Below are 25,900 nucleotides of genomic sequence, written 5' to 3' on the forward strand. Positions count from 1 at the left end.
CTAAATGATTGTCTTACTTTATCATCATTATTTTTATTTCTTTAAAATTGATTACCTGTGTGTCTGGAATTTTTGAAATGTTTAAAAGACTGACATCAAACGGTAATAGGCATACAAGTTTAAATTAATTCCTTTCTCATAAACTCCTAACAATATCTTTTAATACGATATTAATTCTTTGCCAATTTGTTTATTTGTACAGATTCTGAGCTAACCAAAAAAATGCGTGAAAATGCGTTAGCAAAAAAAGTTGACGAGTTAAGACTGGGTATGTACAGCAAAACTAATGGAAGCGTGTTTAAAATTCGAATGCATTCACCTTTCATTTATCAATTATGAACGAAACTGTAGATAAATAATAGGATTCGATATTATGGGATAAAACAATACCCTAGATGATAGTATTAAAATGGTGAAATTCAACAGTTTTATTTAGGATCACCATAAGATTATTAAAATCACATGATTAATATCATAAAATTTAAAATACCAAAAACATGACGTTATAAACAATGATAACAATACAAATTCAAAATACTGGCAATAGTAAAACATCTTAGAAATAGGATTTAAAAAAACTTACACACACATATATATATATATATATATATATATATATATATATATATATATATATATATATAAACACAACAGGCATAGAAATAAATTCCAAACCGCCCGGTGATACACTGAACATTATTTAATTAATTTTTGAAACGATAAAGATGAGGAAATCTGGGAGAATGAGAAAAAGTCGCCCCAACTGAGACTCGAACTCGGACCGTCTGCTTGATATGCAGTTGCCCTAACCATTATACCACTGGGGCTTTCATGGTATTGTTCTTTAACTCGATCGGATAACGACCCTTTAACATTCTCGGCGTGGTACGGTTGGAACACAACTAGTCCTCAGTTGTACGCACGCGCACCAGAGATCAAATTGATACGCCCTCATCTATAATTCAGTATATTTATTCACTAAGCGGGATCTCGAGATATACTTTTATATATATATAAACATAACAGGCATAGAAATAAATTCCAAACCACCCGGTGATACACTGAAAATATATATATATATATATATATATATATAGTGGATAAAATAGATTCACACACAACCATCCGTAAATATCAGATTGATACCTTCTTAAACGAATTGTTTTATTTTCATAGTTTTGAATTATTGTATCGTTTTCTCAAAATAATTTTCGTGACTTTAAACAGATATTCTATTTAATTGAAATATAATTCCTCCCTCGAATAATTTATTTCTCATTAATTAACATTTAAAGAAAACAAGCATGCTTGGAAACACCGGAAAGCAGAATAAATTCTTGTTGTGTTATTATTTATTTTATCCTGCGATAGAAAGCAATGACAACCGGAGCCTCTGGAACAAATTCAATGATTCTGTAAGAAGTAAAATAGGAAGTGATGATTCAGAGAATATTCCAAATGAAATAACTAGCTTATGGGACTACGCTGGTCAACTGGACTACTACATAACGCATAGGGTATGCCTATCAATATGTTATTTATTATTATAATAATGTATAAACAATAATATAATACAGTGTATACACAGGATATACATTCAATTTGACATTATCCATAAAATTAATTCGCAGGCGTAATTTCGATATTACCGTTACCGTAATTGTATATTCCATAGCAACAACCAAATTATAATATACGGTGATGGCTATCTATAATTAACAACGTATCTACCAGATACGTTGTTCTGCCACGGAAATGTCTACGATTTTCGCTTCAAATTCTCACAATAAGCTAAGTTACGTAATTTTGAGACAGAAACCACTGATGCATGACGATAGGCATAGCAGCGATCTTAACTAAAAGTAAAAGATATATTAAACAATATTAGGCTTATTACGCTAGACAACTAATTTAATGTATTAACATTTATTCTAAGAATTAACTATATTTACGAAAAAGTTCAGGCAAGCTTGAAACTAGGCTAGGCTATTATTGTTACAGACCTACCTAATCTAGCCTAGTACATCAGTATTGTCATTGAAACTAGGCTTAGCCTAGTAGGACGGCCGTCTTTGCATTGTTGTACGTAGGCCTTGTAGTAGCAGGCTAGTAGGTAGGCTATAACATAATAATGTAATAAGTCTATATCATAAATAGTAGATGCAAATGGCTAAGCCTAGCTTCAAATGCACTCTTTGTTAAGCCAACCTAGTTCCTAGCCATCATAGATGATCGCAGCCTTCCCTTTTGTTCAAAAATAGTTTCAATCTGTAACCGCTCCACACACAACACAAAAGATTATCGACTTAGGGTTGAGGTGAGCGGGGTTCGAGTTGATTGGGGCAGCGGCACTAGACACACATAGATAATAAATAAAAGAGTACAAAATAGTTGGCTTATAGTAGATGTGTTATTATTCTAAATCATAATGCAAATTATACAATATGCGACTTATAATTAAGTATGCTTAAAGATTTAGATAACAAGTCAAACTTAAGTTTGTTGACAACTGGCAGTGGTCGAGCTTGTCCCCTTTTTGGTGTGGTAAACCCGTTCGAAGTTTGATGCTTATACACTCCATCGATTCCCTCGTCTGGCTGTGGACTTTACACACAGAATCCAACTTGGGCAATCTTCCCTCAACCTGAATTTGTTGAGCAAGGAATAAGTGTAAATACAACTTCTTTCAGAACGTACAAAAAGTATCAGGGAGGACCTGACTGCTCTCAATAGATTTAGAGTTGAGTTGTCTACTACGGTAGCCTTTTTGTATTTAATTCCTATAACTACAGAATTCTCTATACAGGCTTCATTCAAGGATAATTTAGGATTAGCTAATAAATCATAGCCTAGTGAGTATATAATGACAGGGTTTTATTACTACACTCTAACTTACATATAAACATACAATCAATACGATATAAGGTGGTCAAACATATAGTACATATTTACAATATATCAAGTTGTATCTAAGATAATAAATTCATTGCTGGACAACGAGCAATGATAAACATAAAAGTAGTATCCTATATGTAGTTAACAAGTACAACTAAAGGACCTAGCTATGTTACTTACGCTACAAAATAATAAGTTTATGTTGGTTATCTTACCTGAATTTGTTGAGCAAGGAATAAGTGTAAATACAACTTCTTTCAGAACGTACAAAAAGTATCAGGGAGGACCTGACTGCTCTCAATAGATTTAGAGTTGAGTTGTGATTTTTCCCAACTCTGCAATCTTTTTTATATATCTTGGCCCCACCCTGTTGTTCCGAAATACATTCCTGGACCATTATCTAATGGTAGATGATGGTGGCCCTATTTCCTTATTTGGAGTTTGATCAGCTAATAGTTTATCCTTAAAATAATTAGCTCATACTTAAAGTATGTTGGTCAGTACTTTCTTTGTTTGTAAGGAAGTAGGAATGTGTAAATGTTGCAATTTCCTTGGACTGGCACACTTTTGTGGCCTGGGTTACCCTTCATCTTCTTTGACTGGCCTACTTTTGTAGCCTGGGTTACACTCACCCTGCCAAAATATTCGTCCGTCCCCGGACGACGCTCAACAAACTCAATGGTAACCAACATTTACATTAAAAGTAGTGCTTAACTACGTCACCATTTAGTTTTTGATCGTAATTCACCTGTCTTAATACATAAAATATACAGTGAAAAAAAAAATATTACATTGAAAAGGAATCAAAATTGGCGTGTATATATAAACATATAGTAAAAATAACATTATAAAATTAATTCGGCTTAGAGCCTCTTAAAAGTGATAATTGAGATTGCATCATATCAGCAAACATTTGGTTTTGCATCCCAATGACTTGGACCACCATATTAGAAGTTGATGTAACTTGTTGGCCGGGAGCAAAATAACCTAACCTTTCTGGCTGTGTTCTTAGCCATTTAGGACGTAAGGTATCATCTGTATTAGCCTGTGGTTCGTGGACATCAGGTTGAATATCAGGCTCATTATTATCATTATCAATATTAACATTATCATTGTTGTCTAAATTATGAATAACAGCATCTTCGATATCATTAATATCATGGTTAACTATTACATCTTCCTCATTGATCTGAGGTTCTATTTCGTTAACAATTGGGGTGTCAATAATAGTTTGAGCCACGTTTTGGTCATTACCCAGATTAGGAGGTATAGATGGATCTGTTGGTTGTTGAAGTGTGCGAACTGAATTTGGAATGTAATAATCTAAATCACTATCACTTGTTTCATGTCCAGATAGTTCTGGCTGTGGGACAGTTGACTTAGGCGTTTTGTGCCCTTGTCGAGTGACAGGCTTTCTCTGTCTTTGTTTTTCTTTAGTACCACTTTTAGGGGGAGTTTCCTTTGCTGTAGCAAACCTACATGGGAGTAGCATATTTCTATGCAATGTTCTAGTAGGACCATCACTATCTTCAGGTTCTATCTTGTACACAGGGTTGTCCCCTATTTGTTTCAAAACCACATAAATAGTTTCTTCCCACCTATCAGCAAGTTTATGTTTACCCCTTAAGCGCACATTTTTTACTAGTACCCTATCACCCTTGCAAATAGTGCATTCACGCACTTTACTATCATATCGGGCTTTATTGGCATTAGCTTTCTTGGTTGCCATTTCCTGGGCTAATTTGTGTGCTGTTTCTAGGCGATGTCGTAATTTGTCGGCATATCCCCTTGGAGAAAGTGAACCATTTTGATTTGGGTCAATACCTAGTTGGATGTCAATTGGGAGGCGGGCTTCTCTACCAAACATTAAATAATATGGGGACATTCCCGTAGCATCATTCTTAGTACAATTGTATGCATGCACTAAGGGTGCAACATGGTCTCGCCAATGTTCTTTCTTTTGGTTTTCTAGAGTGCCTAGCATTTTAAGCAGGGTTTGGTTAAACCGTTCTACCTGACCATTACCCTGGGGATGGTATGGGGTTGTACGAGATTTTCTTACTCCTACATATTTACATAAATCTTGGATAACTTTTGATTCGAAATCTCTGCCTTGATCTGAATGTAATTGTTTTGGAAAGCAATAATGTTGAAAGACATTATTCCACAGAGCTTTTGCTACTGTGGGGGCTTTTTGGTCCTTAGTTGGGATAGCAATAGCATATCTAGTGAAATGGTCAGTCACAACTAATACATTTCTAGTATCCTTAGAATCGGGTTCTATAGACAGAAAGTCAATACACATTAATTCCATAGGCATGGTGGTTCTGACACTAACTAGGGGGGCTGCTTTGGTAGCACGGGCCTTTCTTCGGACACATCGTTCACAACACCTACATTTATCTTCAATTTGGGAGGACATACGAGGCCAATAAAATCTGGATCGGGCAAGATCCAAGGTCCGTTCCATCCCAGGGTGACCAATGTCATCATGTAAGCCAGTAAATGCTTTATCTCTATAAGCGGTTGGAAGTACTAATTGCAATTGCATAGCTCCGATATTATTTACAAATTGGCGGTATAGAATATTATCTTTTACCAATAATTTATCAAACTGTCTCAGGAGTAGCCTAGTTTCCTCGGGTAATTTTGTGAGTTCATCTTGTGTAGGTTTCCGTTTGTTATATACAAATTTAAAAATAGGTTTTATATTAGGGTCTTGTTGTTGATGCTCTACCCACTCCGCTGCAGTAACATTAGGCAAGGTTGACTGCCCATCTATCGGCCTAATAGGGTTATCATAGATGGCGGGGATTGCATCAGGAGAATCACTAACTGACTCAACTAAGGGTGTTGTATCATTAGGTATAGTAGACTTTTTAACTATTTTAGCATTACAGACTGCTGTGAACGAACAGGATGAACATTTTACTCTACCTAACACTTCGTCAGCTTTCTCTTGATATTGTTCGTATTCAAAGTCATTGGAAGGGGGGTCATGTGGGCGACGACTAAGACCGTCTGCATCTTGATTGTTTCTACCTGCTTTGTATTTAATATCAAAGTTGTAATTGACCAGGGCGGCAAGCCACCTTTGACCTGTAGCGTCAAGCTTAGCTGTCGTCAACACGTACGTTAAGGGGTTATTATCGGTGTAAATTACAAATCGTTGACCATAAAGATAGTCAGTAAATTTCTCAGTCACCGCCCATTTTAGGGCAAGAAACTCTAATTTATGAGCAGGATAATTGGCTTCACTTTTGGATAACCCACGACTAGCATAGGCAATTACCCTCTTTATCCCATTTATCTCTTGATATAGGGCTGCACCTAACCCGCTTGTGCTAGCGTCGGTATGTAGGATAAATGGTGAATTGTAGTCTGCGAATCCTAATATAGGGGCTGAAGACAATTTATCTATTAGTACATCAAATGCCACCTGACATGATTCGGACCAGTTAGTACCAAATGGGGTATTAGGACTAGGGCGCCTTTCTGAGGGAGTATTGGATTTAGGTTTTTTGAACGTTTTACCTCGTTTACGTATTGGGTCATACTTAGTCATAAGTTGGTTTAATGGTTTGGCAATATGGCTATAATGCTGTATAAATCGTCGATAATAACCAGCAAAACCTAGAAATGATTTCAATTCTTTTACATTTGAGGGGCGGGGCCAAGATTTGACAGCCTCTACCTTATCTGGGTCAGTGCTTACCCCATCCTCTGAAATGACATGGCCCAAGCACTTAATGGAAGTTTGGGCAAAATTGCACTTGTCTGGATTTAGTTTCAAGCCATACTCTTCAAGCCTAGATAATACTTTGTCTAACTTAGCTAGGTGTTCGTCTAGTGTGGTTGAAAAAACTAGTAAGTCATCTAAATAAACTAGAACGTCGGAGAATGTTAACTCCCCCATGCACTTCTCCATTAGTCGCTGGAAGGTGGCGGGGGCATTAGTGATCCCTTGGGGCATTCAGTTAAATTCATAGAATCCCAATGGGCACCAAAATGCAGTTTTTGCTTTATCCTCCTCAGCCATTTCAATTTGGTAATAGCCTGATTTGAGGTCAAGACATGAGAACCATTTGGCACCACGTAAGGTTGTAAGGGCATCTTCAATGTTGGGGACGTTGTATTGGTCCCTAACCGTCCTAGAATTTAGAAGTCTGTAATCTATACATAATCAAATTTCGTTAGTCTTCTTTTTCCTGACTAATACTATAGGAGAACTATACTGGCTTTCGGACTCTCTAATGATATTCTTCCTTAATAAATCTTGAATGTGGTCCCTAGCATCATTGAAATCTGATGGGGGTATCCTCCTACAAGGTTGACGGAATGGGGTGTCATTAGTTAGGTATATTTTATGTTTTACAGCCGAAGTTCTCCCTATATCTAAATCATTCTTTGAAAAAACATTCGGATGATTATTAAGTAAATTAATAAATTTCGCCTTATCTATATGTGAAATTGGCGAGCTATCAAAATTAAAATTGTTTGAGGCCGTACTTGAGTTACAGTGAACTTCCGGACTGTGATGCGTTATAGACTGGGGGATGAAAGCAGTGGCAATCTTAAAGTTTCTATTTAGCCTAATTTCTTTACTAGAATTTGACAAAGGAACTCTAAGTTTAACTGGGCCCATATGTTCTAACTTGACTATTAAGGGTGTGATTAAAAGCCCTCCAGGAAGTGGGGTATCCGGGGATGCTTCAATTAACACATCTAAGTTAGGGTGTACTGTGTTCTTTATAACACATTCTACCTCTACTATTTTTCCTCTAGGTATTGTCATAGGAGAACATATTTTAACGGGGCCTAGTTTATCTTTCTTAGCCTTATCCTCTTTATACACTTCAGCCCAAGCAGAGTGTATGGGGCCTACTTTCCTTCCCTTTTTCTTAGTATTTGTCCAGCCAGTGGCCAGATCCCGAACTATACTGGTGTTGGTGCCCATTAACATAGACAGTCCCTTCCCTAATTTGGGGCACACTAAAGCTAATGTTGGGAATTGTTTAGTATAGCCCGTCTGGACTTTAGGAAACGTTAAATTGACCTCTATATAACCTAGATAAGGTACGTTCTGACCGCCAGCACCAGTTACTATTAAATCGGTTAATGGGTATATAGGCTTATCCCTTAATTTATCTTTATAAAAGTCTTCACTGATACATGTAACCTGCGAGCCTGTATCTAACATTGCATTACATATATGACCGTCAACAATTATTGTTACGACACTAGGGTCGCCTATAAGATTATTAGTTTGTGATATTGCACTATGGAGTAAATTATTGGATGTTTTTGTTCCAGTGTTTCCCTTTCTCTTTTGTTGGGACCTTTTTACTGATGGGGCAGACCGTTGTCCCTTCTTCCCGGATGCCCTCTGCCGTTTCCCGCCTGATTAAACCGTTTGACCAATTTCTGCTGTACTAATGTGGCATTAGTTGGGTTGGGACAACCCCTCATGTGGTGCCCATCCTCGCCACAATTATAACAAATTTTAGGCCTAGTGTTTGGCGCAGGTGAAGAACGCGTTTTTGGGTTAGGGGTGGACTCTGGTGGGCTTGGTGTGTTGATTTGAGGTGATGTAGCTCAGTTCTAAGAACTTCTACCTCATGGCTAAGGGCTTCATAGCTACATAACGCAGCCTTGGCACTAACTGCCTTAGGTGTTCGCTTTTCTGCCCTAGCCCTACTATTAATTTCCTCACTTCTAACTTCTTTAATCAGTGTTAAATAAGTAGGGGGATTTGATTTGCGTTGTTTCAGGTTTAATGTAGATGATAGCATCTCGTCATATACTAGCCCACGGACAAATTGAGCTAGTCTCATATGGTCAGCCTTTGCTACCCCAACTGCCCCAGCCTTTGTTGCCCTAGTTAGATTTTCATCTAGGCGCATTAAAAATTTAGAGGGCAGTTCCCCTTCCGACTGATATGTCTCCCTAAATAGAGTATAGAGGTCATCTGCATCCACTGCCAAATCATAGACCTCATTAAGTACATCATGGCATTCCCTAGCAGTTGATTTATCAGTCACTTTATTTAGGATATTAAGTGCTGGAGGAAAGAGACTTTGACTTAAGATGCTCTTTTGTTCAGCCTGTGATAAGCTATCATCCCTTAAAAGTTGTTGGACTAGTTGAGACCAAGTCTCAAAGTCTACCTCATTTGAAGGGATTGGCACCCGTCCCGAAAACTGTCGTAACTGACGAACACCGGCCGTACGGGGCACGTTGATGCCTATTAGGTGTTTTACTACTACTTCTTTGGTGTCGGAGGGGATGGAATCTAGCCTAAGATCGTTCAGGGTTTTCCCATGTTCTAAGAGAAATTTTTGTAGTTGTCCCTGGAAATCTGTGGGTAGGATATGGGTGTCCTTTTCTGGGGTCTTCCCATCCCATTTTATAATAGTCCAGGTTTCGTTATCTGTGTGGTCAATGGTTGTGGGGATATTTAGATCTACTACAGGTTTGGAAAACGAAAGTAGTAATTGAAAAGTGGTATCTGTTTCATCTATAACTTCAACAACCTGGGATCGATCTTTTTCTTTGAATGCATTAGGTATTCTATCGTGACTATAATTGGCCTTCAATACACCCCTTAATGCAATAGCATGACTAGGATCGACCTTGTGTTTAATACATATATATCCATGGTATACAAAATAAGAAGTTACAATTGTAAATTAAAATAAGTGAAATTACGATCAAATATTACAAATTATAAAACAATAATTAGATATATAAGGGTACAACAATATTATAAAGCAAAGTTGAAAAGCATGAAATATAATACAATGATAAAAATATGCAATATAGTATATAATTATAAATTTATTATCTAACTAGTGCCTTTTCAAGCCCCACATTGGGCGCCAGTTTTTATGTAACCGCTCTACACACAACACAAAAGATTATCGACTTAGGGTTGAGGTGAGCGGGGTTCGAGTTGATTGGGGCAGCGGCACTAGACACACATAGATAATAAATAAAAGAGTACAAAATAGTTGGCTTATAGTAGATGTGTTATTATTCTAAATCATAATGCAAATTATACAATATGCGACTTATAATTAAGTATGCTTAAAGATTTAGATAACAAGTCAAACTTAAGTTTGTTGACAACTGGCAGTGGTCGAGCTTGTCCCCTTTTTGGTGTGGTAAACCCGTTCGAAGTTTGATGCTTATACACTCCACCGATTCCCTCGTCTGGCTGTGGACTTTACACACAGAATCCAACTTGGGCAATCTTCCCTCAACCTGAATTTGTTGAGCAAGGAATAAGTGTAAATACAACTTCTTTCAGAACGTACAAAAAGTATCAGGGAGGACCTGACTGCTCTCAATAGATTTAGAGTTGAGTTGTCTACTACGGTAGCCTTTTTGTATTTAATTCCTATAACTACAGAATTCTCTATACAGGCTTCATTCAAGGATAATTTAGGATTAGCTAATAAATCATAGCCTAGTGAGTATATAATGACAGGGTCTTATTACTACACTCTAACTTACATATAAACATACAATCAATACGATATAAGGTGGTCAAACATATAGTACATATTTACAATATATCAAGTTGTATCTAAGATAATAAATTCATTGCTGGACAACGAGCAATGATAAACATAAAAGTAGTATCCTATATGTAGTTAACAAGTACAACTAAAGGACCTAGCTATGTTACTTACGCTACAAAATAATAAATTTATGTTGGTTATCTTACCTGAATTTGTTGAGCAAGGAATAAGTGTAAATACAACTTCTTTCAGAACGTACAAAAAGTATCAGGGAGGACCTGACTGCTCTCAATAGATTTAGAGTTGAGTTGTGATTTTTCCCAACTCTGCAGTCTTTTTTATATATCTTGGCCCCACCCTGTTGTTCCGAAATACATTCCTGGACCATTATCTAGTGGTAGATGATGGTGGCCCTATTTCCTTATTTGGAGTTTGATCAGCTAATAGTTTATCCTTAAAATAATTAGCTCATACTTAAAGTATGTTGGTCAGTACTTTCTTTGTTTGTAAGGAAGTAGGAATGTGTAAATGTTGCAATTTCCTTGGACTGGCACACTTTTGTGGCCTGGGTTACCCTTCATCTTCTTTGACTGGCCTACTTTTGTAGCCTGGGTTACAAATCCATTGTTTTTAAAATCATCACAGTTACGTTGTTTTGCCATGGAATGACCACAGTTACGTTGTTTTGTCACAGAATATCGCAGTTACGTTGTTTTGCCTCAGAAATGACTTTCATTCTATGCCCGTCATTTCTAAGGCAAAACAACGTATCTGTTAAAAGTGGTAGTAACTTTTGATCAAATTGTTTAAATTATTTAACATTTTGTATTTAATAATAATTATTATTTATATACTCATGCAAAATTTCACATCATTACGATAATTTGTTGTTGAAATGCAAACACTCAAACTTCAATTAAATTTTTCTCGAAAAGCAACATTTTGTAGTTACGTTGTTTTGCCTTGGAACGGCCGCGTAGTTTGCGTTGTTTGAACTATAATGAAACGAATTTAGCCTAATAATGTAGCATTACCATTTTAACAATAATAATGCAACATTTCCGATAGCATTGCGTCGATAAATATTGATATAGTCAAAAATACCTATATTGAATAAATAAAAGCTAAACATATGCGAAATTTGTGCAGTAGGAACTTTAACGAAGAAAAGAATGAAAATGCTCGTCTATTAGATGGCAGATGGCAGATCACCAATCAACCATTCATATTCATCATTATTACATTTGAGGTATATTCTAATTGCCATTTGGCGATTGGAGCTTTCTCCAATTTAATTTTAATAATAACCTTTCATTTTATAGACCACCGATACACCTACCATAAAAAACATTTTGTAGTGAAAATGTCTAACAAACAGTGAATTCAAACATATGTACACAACCTACATTTGTATAGTGTTAGGAGTATTAACCACAAGTTGCGCTCCATACAAGTAGAGAATGCTCCAACCGCCAAAACGAGGTTCCAACAATTATTATATACATCAATTATCTGTGTTTTGTTTTCAGTTTTTCCTCACAAATACAGTGTCGTACTGCGTTGTGTTTAGTGCGTTGGATAAATTAGACGAACTAGCTAAAAGACGAGATCCAGCATTGGTAAGTTCACTAAGTTAGATTATGCTTATTATATTAAAATGTAATATTAATAGTTTAATATAATGTACGTTGAGTATATATAATACAGTATATATAATTTTAAAATCTATTTTACATTTAAATTTAGGGTCCATTAGGAATGACTAATTTGGACATAATTCTGTTCTGGATAAGGTCAGTATATGAACATACTGTGGTGCAACATGCTTCAGGAAACATCATTTCAATTGATGGCAAAGTGATAAAATCGCCTCCCATCAGTTTGGTTGCTACTCATATAGACAAATTGCAAGGAACAAAATCAGAAAAGCTGAAAGAGGTAATAGCCACAATAAAATAATTAAATATAAAGATTTATGAATATATATTGATTATTTCGGTCTATTAATTTATAACAGTGTTTTACTGAAGTAGCAGTATGTAAAAACTTAATTAATATAATATGAAGAACAATGGTCATAACGTTGAGTATTACAAGATACACAGATAAGATGTATAATAGAATAAATATTACACTATTATCAAAAATAATATTCCTGAGGTTTTTTTTCTGGAGAATGACAAATGTCGTATACATTTATGAGTTCTTATAAATCATCAACTGTTATGCGTTTGGGTAACGGTTTCCGAAGAAAATGGAAATAATCAGCACACATCTATCACATCAATAGAAATAATAATATCAGAAAAAAAGAGTGTAATTAAGTACTGATTAGTACCGGGATTAGTGCTTCAACAAACAACAACGTGTATAATGATAACGCTACGAAAATTATAGGTGTTTCAATGAATGTTTTGTGTTGCAGGTTATGCACCAAAATGACATGTCAACAGTTTTTTGACACTAAGATACGTCTGAAACAATAATACACACACATCACATATACATTGAAATCAACATCACATCCGAGAAAAAAATAGCCCTATAGAAAATAAACTGTGCAAGGGGGTGTAGGCGGGAGGGTAGATTGAATGTCTTACTTACAAAATTTGGAGGTCTGTGAACCTCGTGGCGACCAAATTGAAGAGGTTGAAATTACGCCCTCTCTACTTTCAAATTAGAATTGTGTTCGACTGACACTATTCTTATTTTTATGCACTTATCAACATGTTCTTAGACTCATCAACTTTATACAATTTTTTTTTATGATGTCTTTAGGCAATGTGGCCAAGGGTTACCAATAGTGAATTAATCACTGTCCTATCAGACAGATGGTAATCCCCCTGATACAGGGGCTATTTTGTGAACCAGTTCACCGGGGTAACCCCCTTTTCTTTTCGAATAATGAACTGGGTTCTTTAAAGTGCACACAGGTTATAACTGTGTACACTGGACCTACGGTTTATAATCCTTATCCGAGAAGACTTGTTCCACCACCAGAACTAGGAGCGAGTCTGCCTCGAACCTTTGCCGATGTTGTTGGCTCTTTAGGTACGGTGAACGGCGCTCCTGTCTTAACTGCTCGGCCATTTGACTTTTTGACTAATTAAAGTTAAGCCAACAATGTTTCCTTTAGCTTGAATAGTGAGTGTCCGAAAATATCTTATTCTCACAAAGTGTTTCAATTCAATCGTAGTAATGAACCAGTAGATGCTTATTTAAAATGAATCACGATACCCCGTAACCGTATATACTGTGTTCGCCCACCACAACCAAACGGTTGCATTAAGATAAATGTAGAGTTTATTTTAGTATTGATACGACCATGATTGTAGGCATAGTGTGTATCGACATAGGATATCTCACGTAATATCAGTTATCTAGCTTCGTATCAGCTGGACCGATAGGCATATTGTACATGTACATACGATTTCCTTATTAAAAATAGTATTCCACTGAAACAACATTAAACATTGAATCTTATATATTTGACAGACTTTAGCAGTACGCATAATTGGCAACATTAAACACACACTGCAATATATTAAAGTTAAAACGTATTATTTTTTTATAAACGTAAACTGTAACAATATTAATACCTGTACTGTGATTATTTTGAAGGTTCAGAATATGTATAAGACAATTTTTGCTAAAATGGAAAGAATGAAATATGCCGAGCATGTAGATCGTGAAATGTACATGGTCAACAACAGGGTAAAATCACACGAAGGTATTGAGAAACTTAAGAGGAACGTTGTTAGATACATGAATGTAATAGGAACGAAGGTCATCCCTCTAAAGTGGCTTGATTTTCAGGAAAGATTGCAAAAAATTGGAAAAACAAGACTGTGCATTTCATTTAATGAGGTAAAATTTGATTGTGCTTTCGTAACAGCAGTACCCGTGTCATGTTCATACCGTTTTCACGTGTATGTGTGCAAATTGTTTAATAGTAGTTAGGTACACCTAATCTGTGCTTTACAAAAAAACGATAATAATATCCAAAGATATTGGAATTGAGTGTCGGTTCTTTTATTCTTCCATTTCCCTCTTGGTGTGTTCATTGTTATATGTTATGCAAATCACGTGTTCACGAGCGCTCGAGATAGTCCGACTCAGAGACTGCGTCGTGATTGTTTGTTAGATGGTAGTGTGTGGTAGTGGCTTACTAATAACATCAGTATTTGAGAGATTCGCAATTCCTCTAAAAGACACTGTAGAAAAAACAGTGTAGTTTTAGTATGATAGAATAACTATTTTGGTGTGTTCTGATTTACAATTTATTTTAAAAATGTGATTTTTAAATATGTGATTGTTTACTTATTTTATAGGCTTTACCAAATACACTCCTTAAATTGTATCACATTTGAAAACAAATCTCCACCGCATAAATGATATTGTATCACATATCAAATTAATAGCTAAATATGTAGATTTGTGTATGCATGTATTAATTTTTAATTCAATTATTTTAATTTGAAAAAAATACACTACGTATTAATTTTTTTTCAATATTATTATTTATATATTTATGCCCACTTTCGTTGCACTAAATTTATTTACAAGGCGTTAATCCATGTGTATTCATCGCCGAAACCTTCTTCACTGATCTTAACTAAAATTTAAAACTGCGCAAGTTCAAATTTGCAGAGTCACCGATGATCAATGAGCTTAAGGTCATTGCCGATGTCGGTCACCGCGTCACCGAGGATACGGGTTGGGTAGGTTTGGCATTGCATTGAAAACATATTGCGCAATAATTGGACGCCCGCTGGCCTAATTGCGCAATATCCGGGACGCGATTTTTTTTTTCGTACATAAGTTGGGGACCCCTTCATGAAACGTCACAAAATAAACATGAATAATTCATCAGTAAAATTTGTTGTTCCGTGTGCACCCAAGCGTATAGCAACAAGAAGTGATTACACAACTGCGATACGATACTTTCTACAGTAGGCCTAGGATTCCAAGTCAATTCACGTGATTGCCTTCGCGCACTCTTCTTCACACAAAATGTGTCGAGTCGAGGCTAATCGACAGCTAGGCAAGACATTAAACTAAGTAGTAATTCATTGGACATAGCCCAAAGAAAGCTTAGACCCACAAGAATAAAGAATGTGTATAATTTGTGTACTGTATTTTTTTAATTCTGCTATTTTATTATCAAACATGTACTCAAAGGAATTTTAAAAATGCGCGTATATGAACACATGAGATGGGAAGATTTCACCCACGAGAATAAAAAATGTATTTTTGTGTAATGTTTATTGTTTAATTTTGCTGACTTATTACTCGGATTGTGTCATACCAAAGATAGTAAGTGTAACTATCTTTGGTCATCCTAACACACACACGTCACACAGCTACTACTACTACTAGAATAGACATGGGTTTAGACACTAATAATTAGGCCTAATAGTATTAATAGAAACTATAGTTTTAACACGTAATTCTTTAGTAATAAATTATATTAAAAACGCCATAAACTAAAGGCTGATTATTTCGACAATCCACACAAAACGCCGCTATTCTTCTATGAAATCGCACGCCGCAACAACAGCGGAGATAGGCCTAGAATCGTACCGCACTTGTTGCTATACGCTTGGGTGCACACGGAACAAGAACATTTAACTGATGAATTATTCATGTTTATTTTGTGACGTTTCATGAGGGGGTCCCCAACTTATGTACGAAAAAAAAAATCGCATCCGGGACGCCCGCTGGCCATAAAAAGGTACGCATACTGGCCAAACCTACCCAACCCTGTAGTCACCGAGCGTCACTATAACATACATTTACGGCACCATAATAACACAATAAACTAGTCATTGGTTTTGCGAGAAAAACAAATTAAATATAAAAATAATATATCAAAACACTTACAATGATGTTACCATTAACCAGATTATATGTGACAACCGAATATCAACGAATCATCATCCATCCAAATACAGAAATTGATAACATATGAGCCGTATCAAAAAATATAAACTAATCAACTAACTAATGCTTAGCCTAAATCAATAATCTAATGATAAGCCTTGTGAGTTATTGCTATATTATCACTAATTGTTTAAGATTTTTTTTATTTTCCCCAATTTTCAATATATTAATATAATTAATACCATTGTAGTTTGTTATCACAATTTTTATATTTGCTAATTCGTATATTGGTATGAAACCGTTTATTAAAATGTCAATTTGTTATCAGGCTTCTCGAATTGGCTCTGAATGTGGAATTTTCAAAGAAGCGATTAAAGTTGCCATAACGTATATGAATGACATTGGAAAGATTATGTATTCCAATAAAGACAAGAAATTAAAGAACACAGTAATAACTAATCTTCACACGATGATCCAGATGTTGACAACTGTGATCACAGTATTTCCACCACATATTGAAGATGTAAGTAGACAAATAATAATAATTATCATAGTATTAGAATGAGAAAATAAATTATTGTGTATACTTACTTACTTACTTATTTGCACAAAGGAGCAAATGAAGACGCTTTGGAAAAGACTTGACAAAGAAGGTATTCTTGAGGAGAAGTTACTACGTTATTTATGGAAAACTGAAAACCGAGAAATCTTTATTGAAGTGATGAGAGTGTTTCGGTTGATCTTTGAGAAAAAAGGGGTAAGCATTGTTTGCATCAATTGATTAAATACATTATTATAAGCTATTATTCCCTATCATCAATAATGTGTAATCATCTAAATGAAAACATCAATGTTGATAATAACAGGTACAAGAAGGTAACCGTGAATTTGTGGTGCCATGTCGGATGAAAACTGATAATGAGACTAGTCTAGAAGTCACAAAAGATGACACGCAGATGGTATCAGTTTATCTGACTCCGACAGACTTCCTGCATGATGCCGTGTACCACACATTAGTTGCTGCATTTCTTGAATTGACAGAATGTGATAATTCACAAGTGTTCCGGAATCGTAGTGATTTTAACTTTGAAGGACACAGAGTTAGTTTAGGTGCCGTAACAATTACGCGAGAAAATGAAAAACCACACGCAATAAAGGTATGTAATTAATGTGTATGTTTTTTTTATATCTTGCATGATATAAAGCTAAACTAATAATATAATGAATTAGAGTGTAATATGTTGAATACTTCACCAAATACCTATCATACATTATAATTTATCAACTTCTACGTCTAACGTAACATTTTTCAATTACATAGATGTAGACAAACGCCACGTTTAATCGACTACAATGTATACAGAGAAGAGAATTTATAATTCATTAATTTTTATTATTAGCTTGAGATATTTTGTCTTACAATCGGGCATTACAGCACATCTACCAATGCCACCACGACAGTATCTGAACCAAAACTGCAACCAAGTATCTGCAAGAAGGTAATAGTTATGATGACGTTGATGGTGATGGTGGCGGTGGTGATGGTGATGTACGATGACGTGTTCAATAAATCTAAATTACAATGATAGTAATAACCTAATACACCTTACTTAATGATTTAGGTACTAAACTACTTAAGGAATCAACTAAAGACTGTCTGCAATATATACGAGGGCAGTGGTTACAATTTACGTGTGTTGTGCGATGCTTGTGATCCAAATGATCATCACTTAATTGATCTTGAAAAATGTTTGTTAAATGATACGGTACAATGTAACAGAATGAAGGCTATGAATACTACTCATATTAGACACTGTTTTTTAACTGGTATGTATGTTCTCTTCTGTTTATAATGTCTTCATAGACATACTTAATATGTCATCCAAATTAAAATCTTGACATAACACCTTCATCTAAATAAGTGGTCTACTTTTCATAGAGCCCGTGACAACTTCAAGTCAGCTAGTGCAGACTCCAGTGCAAGAACCAGTGATAGTACCAGACTCAGAGCTAATGCAAACTAAAGAGCCAATCGGTTCAAATGCAGGTATGTTATATTTTATGTTGACTATAAAGGTAATAATAAAACAATTGTAATTATAATATACACTGTAGTTGTATATAAAATACATAGATAAACATAATATTTCATCAACATTAAACCTTCAACATAACACCTCCATCTAAATAAGTGGTCTACTTTTTATAGAGTCCCTGTCAACGCCAAGTCAATCGCATGAAACAGTACCAGAACCAGTGATAGTACCAGACTCAAAGCTAAGTCAAACTAAAGAGCCAGTAGGTTCAAATACAGGTATGTTTTATGTTATGTTGACTATAAAGGTAATAATATAATATTATAATATAATACAATGAATGTGGTGTGTTATTATTTCATTTATAATCATAATTTTAAAGCAAGTGACAATTATGATTGTAATGATGTTAACTATATCCTATCTATATTGAAATAATTACATAATATTGTAATTTACTTTTCTGCAACCTTGTAGATCTCTCAGACGATGAGTTTAAACAGTTAATTGCAGAGTTTGCACGATGGTATGATGAACGTGGACTCCTTAACAGACTGAAAGTTCTGTTTAAAGAAATGATAGACGACGTTGAAGCGGTGAATAGAGTTACCAGTACATTCGAACTGTTAGCTCTGTTAACTGATTCTGGGCTGTTGAGTCGACACAATATGGCTGTGCTGTATGACACAATACAGATAACTAAACAAAATGGCTTTGAGGACATGGTTAAAAATAAGCTTCCTTTTTTCCAAGGTTTTGAGATCCAAATTATAATATTGTCATTTTCAGAACATACCTTAAATCTGTTTAATTTGGGAAAAAGTCTTAGTGACTCAGATGTGAAAACTCTTGATGGACGATACAACTTTCCTGTTTTAAAGAGGTATGCAGATAATTGGAGTTTGATTTTGGATTTTGAAAAGCGAGGGTTGTTGAGTGAAGACAACATTGAATTGGTTAAAAAGAATGTGGAAAGTTAAACTAAATGTAGATGACTTTGTGGTGCTATATTTTAACCATTTGTGCAATTGATATAGTGTGTATGCACTAGGCCTATACACATTTACGTATGGGAACATTTCAGTAAATATCGCGTACCGTAACTCTTATTAATGCGTGGCTCAGAGTTGATAACAAAGTGTTCCGTAACCGTTTTAGCCTAAATATTTCAGGTTGTTACGGATTTTTCGTCACTACCGATAAGATTCTGCGAATTGTTTGATACTAATACTGTAATAATAATAATAACTAGAGTATTTTTTATTTAGGAAAACTTTTAAGAATGCACATAACTGTCCAATTGTACCATTCATTTTTACGTTTGCTTGCGCACTTCTATTTTACGTTGTAATGCAGTTTATGCATTGATACCATAGTACAATTTTTTTTTATAATATAAAGTATAGTATAGTATTGAACAGCTATTTCGTTGAGATATTTAATGTAGGTACAGTGTGATATAAAACGTTATTATGATACCGCACTCTAATGCAACTCAGAAGGTAATTACTGAAAAAGACAATGATGTGAGTATCAGTGACTGGATTTCAATAGAGATACAAATAGATTAAAAACAAAGTGCTAAATTAAAACGAAAAAGTTAATCAGTCAAAACAAATTGCAAAGATTTCGGGTATCACTGACCCTTCCACCATGCAAGTAATACATTATAGTATTGCAGTAATACAGAAGTAATGTAATATAAACGTCTATTTAAATTCAGACGTATATTTGGCAATCGATTGGTAACTCCAACATTTCACTCGCATATTTTTCCCGTTTGATTTTGGCGTTATGCTTGACAGTGCTGATACCATGTCAGTACAAATCAATGCTTTTTTAATCAGCATCTTATGCATTTTGGTAAATTGAAATTATCCGGAGGTATATTACATAGTGCCTTTTTGTAAATGCTATTCCAGTGTTCAATACTGTACTTCTAGATTAGGTTTTATTACTGTAATAATAGTTTACTCTGAGACATACATAACAATATACAAGTTACTAAAATGATGTGTCTAAGCTACTGCTAAACATCACATTAAGTAACTGTAACCATTATTTTTGCACCGGCATTTACATATTTACACTGACTTCCGGTATTTTGTGTATTTTCTACATTAAGCGATCATGTAATGTTTGTAACTTTCTAATTTTTTTATCGATAATATACTGTTATTTTGTATATTAAAGCTCTTTTAATATTGATAATGTTTAGTGCATTGACATTTTACAGACTGAAATAGATATAAGAAATGATAAGAATATGAAGACAATAAACTACTCACTTGTTTGAATTACTACAAGATACAAGATACAAGATACAATAAAACTTTATTGTCAAAGGCCAAACATGTAACAGTTGAAATTATTCTTGCTTGCGGCAAGAACTCACCATACTACAACATAAATAAATACTAAACTGAAACATTATCTAAAAAATCTACAGTTGAACTCATGGATTGCATTTACTAGGAAGGAGTTTCTGTGCCGATTAGTAAGAACCTTGAGAGGCCTAATCCTACCTGACCTTTGATACGCAATATACTGATTTAGGGGGTGTTTAGTATTATTCATGATCTTGACAAAATGCTATATGTTGTATTCTATTTATTTAATCGCCAGACTCATACACTCTTAAAACAAAATTGACTCAAAATGAATACATTTTGACCCATCATTTGGGAAAACCGTGGATGTGCCCAAGTGGGCTTATTCCGACTTAACATATAGGGTCAATCAAAATTGGGTCATAATACCCAATTGTTTGGGTTATGCTGACCCAACAAATTTGTTCAAGCAAATTGTTTGACCTATGTTTGGGTCAACCGTGAACATGCCCAGACTGGGTTATGTTGACGCAAGTTGGCTCATTATAACCGGGTCGTGGTGACCCAATATTGGGTTATAGTAACTAAGTAGATTGCTATAAATATTGAGTTATTACAACCATAGTTTTAGGTCAAAACAAATGGACAAAATGACAAAACTATGTATCTGTATCATTTGATATTTTATTCAATTCATTACATTGATTGAATTATTGAGTACTAGCGTAATTGAGTTTTATTAATAAATTGTGGAGTGTGTATTATGTTAGTGCATACGATACCAATTGTAGTTAATATTATTTTTTTTTTTCTTAATCACAAAAGATAATAAATATATTTGCTTTCGTTATTAAAATCACATTATCATAATTATGATCACTCATTTTATATATAAAATAAACAGGATAATCTATTTTTAGCGCAGAATGTCCTCGCAGTATCGTTCAGTAATATATACCAGTACCTGTCACTATGATGCCTTCATTTAGTAAATACTGGTAGGGGTGATCACAGAACAGATATTGTAGTAAACAACATCCTTTAGTACTCTTATTTGTCCAATAGGCCTAATAGATTATAATGACGCAGAAAGGAAATCAATCAAAATGTGTATTGTAAAAAGCGAAGTTGTACCAAAATATTTAATTTAAGTTTCAGGATACAGTGCTGATTTCATAATTTCTGCCTTACCTCATAGGAAAAAAAAATATTGCGAACCGGACGCATACTTTGACTAACAGCTCCAAATAGCAGTACATTGTGTTTCGTAAATAGTGAGATACGGGTGGCTAGAAACGGTATGGGTTCTTTAGGCTACTTGTTGTCTGCACTTAATCTTTATTTTCCTTTACATCATCACCGGCACACGTTCACAAACGGTGTACATTTACAAAAACAAAACAAATTTTAATCATGAAGAAATATGACTACATTTTATGATAATTTACCATAAATTATTGAAGAAAGCTTTTTTATTTGCTGAACAAACTATTGTTTAACACAAAATATGACGATTAATAACGTTGGAGAGTGTAACAATCAATTGCCAAAATGTTTAAGATTTGATTATGAAAAAAAGAACTTGTTTTGAAAATAATACAAAACCAACATCAATGTATTTTGATATTTTTATTTTAACATGAAAAACAAGGCCATATATATGGCTGCAGTCGCGTGTTCAAGTTAGTGTTTATCGAACAACCGACCGACCAACCGACCGACATAGTAAGATGTAGTACTAAACGTATTCGTAAATTGTCAAATTATAGCGTGATATGGTAGTAATTGTATGTAGTTACATAATAAATTCAATTAGCAAGTTATTGTTTTGGTTTTTTTTTTCATCAGTGGCCGTATTCACCAATCACACTAACGGAGATATTTACCTTAAATATTAAGTAATTTCATTTAACTCAATACATATTTAGGTATTTCTCTTAAATCGTATTCACTTAGATTATTTTAATGTTAAAGGTAAGTGTGAATATGGCTAATGTGTTTTTTTACTCCTCGTGCGTGATGGGTTGATTTTCATAAAAATGCTAAATGCAGGGATTCGCAATCTATTAAATGTAAATAATGTGCAAAAGATTGACATTGCGGCCAGAAAGCTTCTAAATTATTATGTTATATATAAATCAGTTTTATATGGTGTATAGGCCTACTTATGTTGAACAAAGGTCCAGGCACAACACCAAAATAATAGACACTATTTTGACTCAATAATTTTCGACAAATAGAACGCACTACCACAACATGTTATAGACAGTACCACTATAAATAATTTCAAACATATGACAAACACATTAGAGAGGAGGCAGTCAATACGATTATTAACTCACTTGCCTCCTGTTTCACTTAAAGGTAAGACATCTTAAAAGTAAGAACTCTTAAAGGTAAGAGCTCTTAAAGGTAAGAACTCTTAAAGGTAAGAACTCTTAAAGGTAAGAACTCTTAAAGGTAATAGTTCTTAAAGGTAAGAACTTCAAACATTACAAAAAACCTTTTTCTGTTGTTTAACTTTCTGAAAAAGTCTGATAAATGTATACAGCTTCACAGTGGCATTATTTTTTATTCAAATATTAAGAAGAAGATGCTACAGTATTATTAGGCTTATATTATAGGCCTATTCGGCGAAGATATTTGGAAAATAAGTAACTTGGTATTTTGTGTATGTGGAAATGTAAGGTTATATTGGTTATAGAAAATACAATATGTCTATTTGTTATAAGAAAAAAAAACAACTATTTTAAATTACTTGATTTCATTAATGACCGTGGTATCACATAATGTCGTATGAAAGAATCTCCAAAGAAAGTATAAAACAAAAATGATAGTATTTATTTTTTATTTCCATATGATATCCAGCCACTGATTCCCATAGCATAAATACAATAACTATTTGTACCTATTCAAGAACTAAAATAAATCTGCACAATATTGAAAAAATAATAGCTTTAAGTAATGTGATTTTCCCAATGGAATGCAACCAATCAAATAAATCAAATAAAAAATAATTATTTCTATTATCAGCAATTTGCTAAAAATAGACTTTCTACAGTAGTTATTGCCTCCAAAACAGGTCCCAATATGCAACGAAATCGCGTATTTTGTCTGTTTTTTTTTCGATTTTTGTGAAATTTTTCCATAACGTGCATTTTAGTAGTGAAGTACGCATATGTTGTTTTTTTTAATCAAAGACGTTTATATACTTTTCGAAGTGAGGATTTTTTCTGTGTAACAATATTTTTTTTCTATACTTTGGGTTATTTGATTTTAGTGTTATTTTGACCAATTCCTTTGTCTATCTATATTAAAAATGATTATTTTTTAATCAGTTCTCTGCAAACGTAATTGCTAGCTCTGTCACTAGATCACTAGACGATATTCTCAATATACTATTAATATCGAGGGAATATCATGCCACAATAATGATGGGTGATTTTAACATTATTTTACTTAGGCACGCATTGACCGATTTTGTAAATGATTTTGTAGATGATGTCGCATTGCTTTTACCCGTCGATTTCAAGACCCACTAGAATACAAAACAACACACCTTCATTAATTGATAACATTTTCTCCAATGCACTTTCTGATAAATCTTATCTGGTATACTAATATCAGACATAACTGATCAATTGACAGTATGTCAAATTACCCACTCCGTGCATGACAAACATATCAACGCAAAGACCGGTAATATAGAACCTCATAAATATGCAATAAAAGAACGAAATATATTTAAACTACATGATGACTTATTACCTGCTGTTGATTTCATTGATGTCTATGCAAGGACTGAAATTCTGATGATGCTTACAACACTTTCAAAGAATTAAATAATAAAAATAAAAAAAAAATGCAAAACCACCAGAAAATTATAAAATGTATAAAAAGTTAAATAAATAAATAACAACCATGGATGATCTCAGGACTATTAAAGTATAGCAAAATGAAACATGTGTTGTACAACAAATTTATAAAACATCCCTCGTCTAAAAATAAGGATACGTATAAATAGTTTAATATAAAAAGTCATTTATGCATACATGTAAAAATTTAAAAAAATCATATTATGAAAATGTTTTTAACAATACTAAAGGAAATTAAAAAAAAACATGGAATATTATAAATGATATAGTATATCCAGGTGGAGGCAAAAATAATGTTCAATCCACTTTTGGTGACAAAATCATAGAGGGTTGTGAGCCTATTGCAAACCACATTAACGATTATTTTATCAATGTTGGTTTCGGGGTACGAGACAGTATTGAGCCATCAACGGCAAAATACTCCGTTTACCTGCTAAACAGGCAAATTTAAACTCTATGTTTTTCTACAATGTAAATGAGGAGGAAGTGTTAAAAGTGATTCACTTGATGCAAACAAAACACCTGGTTTTGATGAAATTTCACAAAAGGTAGTCAAGGCAGTTGGTGATGCTGTTGTGAAGCCCTTGATTTACATATTTAACTTATATGTTCATTCTGGAATAATACCGGAACAGATAAAAATTGCAAAAGTAATCCCTATATACAAAAAAGGAGACCGTCAATTAACCTCGAATTATCGCCCAATATCACTACTACCACCAATTTTTCTTTTGGAAAAGATTCATTACAGATTGTATACTTTAAAACATACAATATACTAAATGATTGGTAATATGGCTCCCAAAACAATCATTCAACCTCCCACGCTATAATTGATTTGGTCCACAAAATACTTAAGGCATTTGAAAATAAAGAGTTCGTAATTGCCACATTTATGGATTTGTCAAAGGCATTTGGCATCATTGACCACAGTATACTACTGAACAAGCTATTCCACGATGGTATAAGAGGTGTTACACTAAAATGGTTCAGTAACTATTTAAAATCACGAAAACAATAGGTTTCTATAAAATGCTTCCTCGTCTAATATTAGGGAAACTAGTATTGGTGTTCCACAAGGGTCCGTGTTGGGTCTCTTATTATTTCTTCTTGTATATGTGACCGATATATGTAACTCAAGCACACACATTGAATTGATTAGCTTTACCGATGATACAACAGGGTTGAACGCATTTGAAAACACGTTGAATGTGAAACTAGGTAGGATGAATATGTGGTTCAAAGCTAATAGACTTCTGTTAAACACCAGCAAAACAAATTACGTAATCTTTAAAACTGCCCAAAGGCGTAGAATTACAACCAACATTGAATTGAAAATGAATAACACTACATTTGAA

The 25,900-nt window shown here is 34.2% G+C and overlaps 1 protein-coding gene and 1 long non-coding RNA gene across 2 annotated transcripts; one reads left to right on the forward strand and one right to left on the reverse strand.

The window, feature by feature from the left end:
* Window positions 1-1,428: 1,428 nt before the first annotated feature.
* LOC140059137 (uncharacterized) lies at window positions 1,429-12,418 on the forward strand. Its single transcript, XR_011847123.1, has 3 exons — window positions 1,429-1,517; window positions 11,948-12,037; window positions 12,165-12,418. It is a non-coding gene; the product is annotated as an uncharacterized lncRNA (long non-coding RNA).
* Window positions 3,749-4,947, reverse strand: LOC140059293 (uncharacterized). The gene has a single exon (XM_072105159.1). The coding sequence runs from the start codon at window positions 4,877-4,879 to the stop codon at window positions 3,749-3,751; it is 1,131 nt and encodes a 376-aa protein (XP_071961260.1). The 5' UTR covers window positions 4,880-4,947.
* Window positions 12,419-25,900: the final 13,482 nt, after the last annotated feature.

Source organism: Antedon mediterranea, chromosome 9 (genome assembly GCF_964355755.1).
Source record: "Antedon mediterranea chromosome 9, ecAntMedi1.1, whole genome shotgun sequence".
Lineage (NCBI taxonomy): Eukaryota > Metazoa > Echinodermata > Crinoidea > Comatulida > Antedonidae > Antedon > Antedon mediterranea.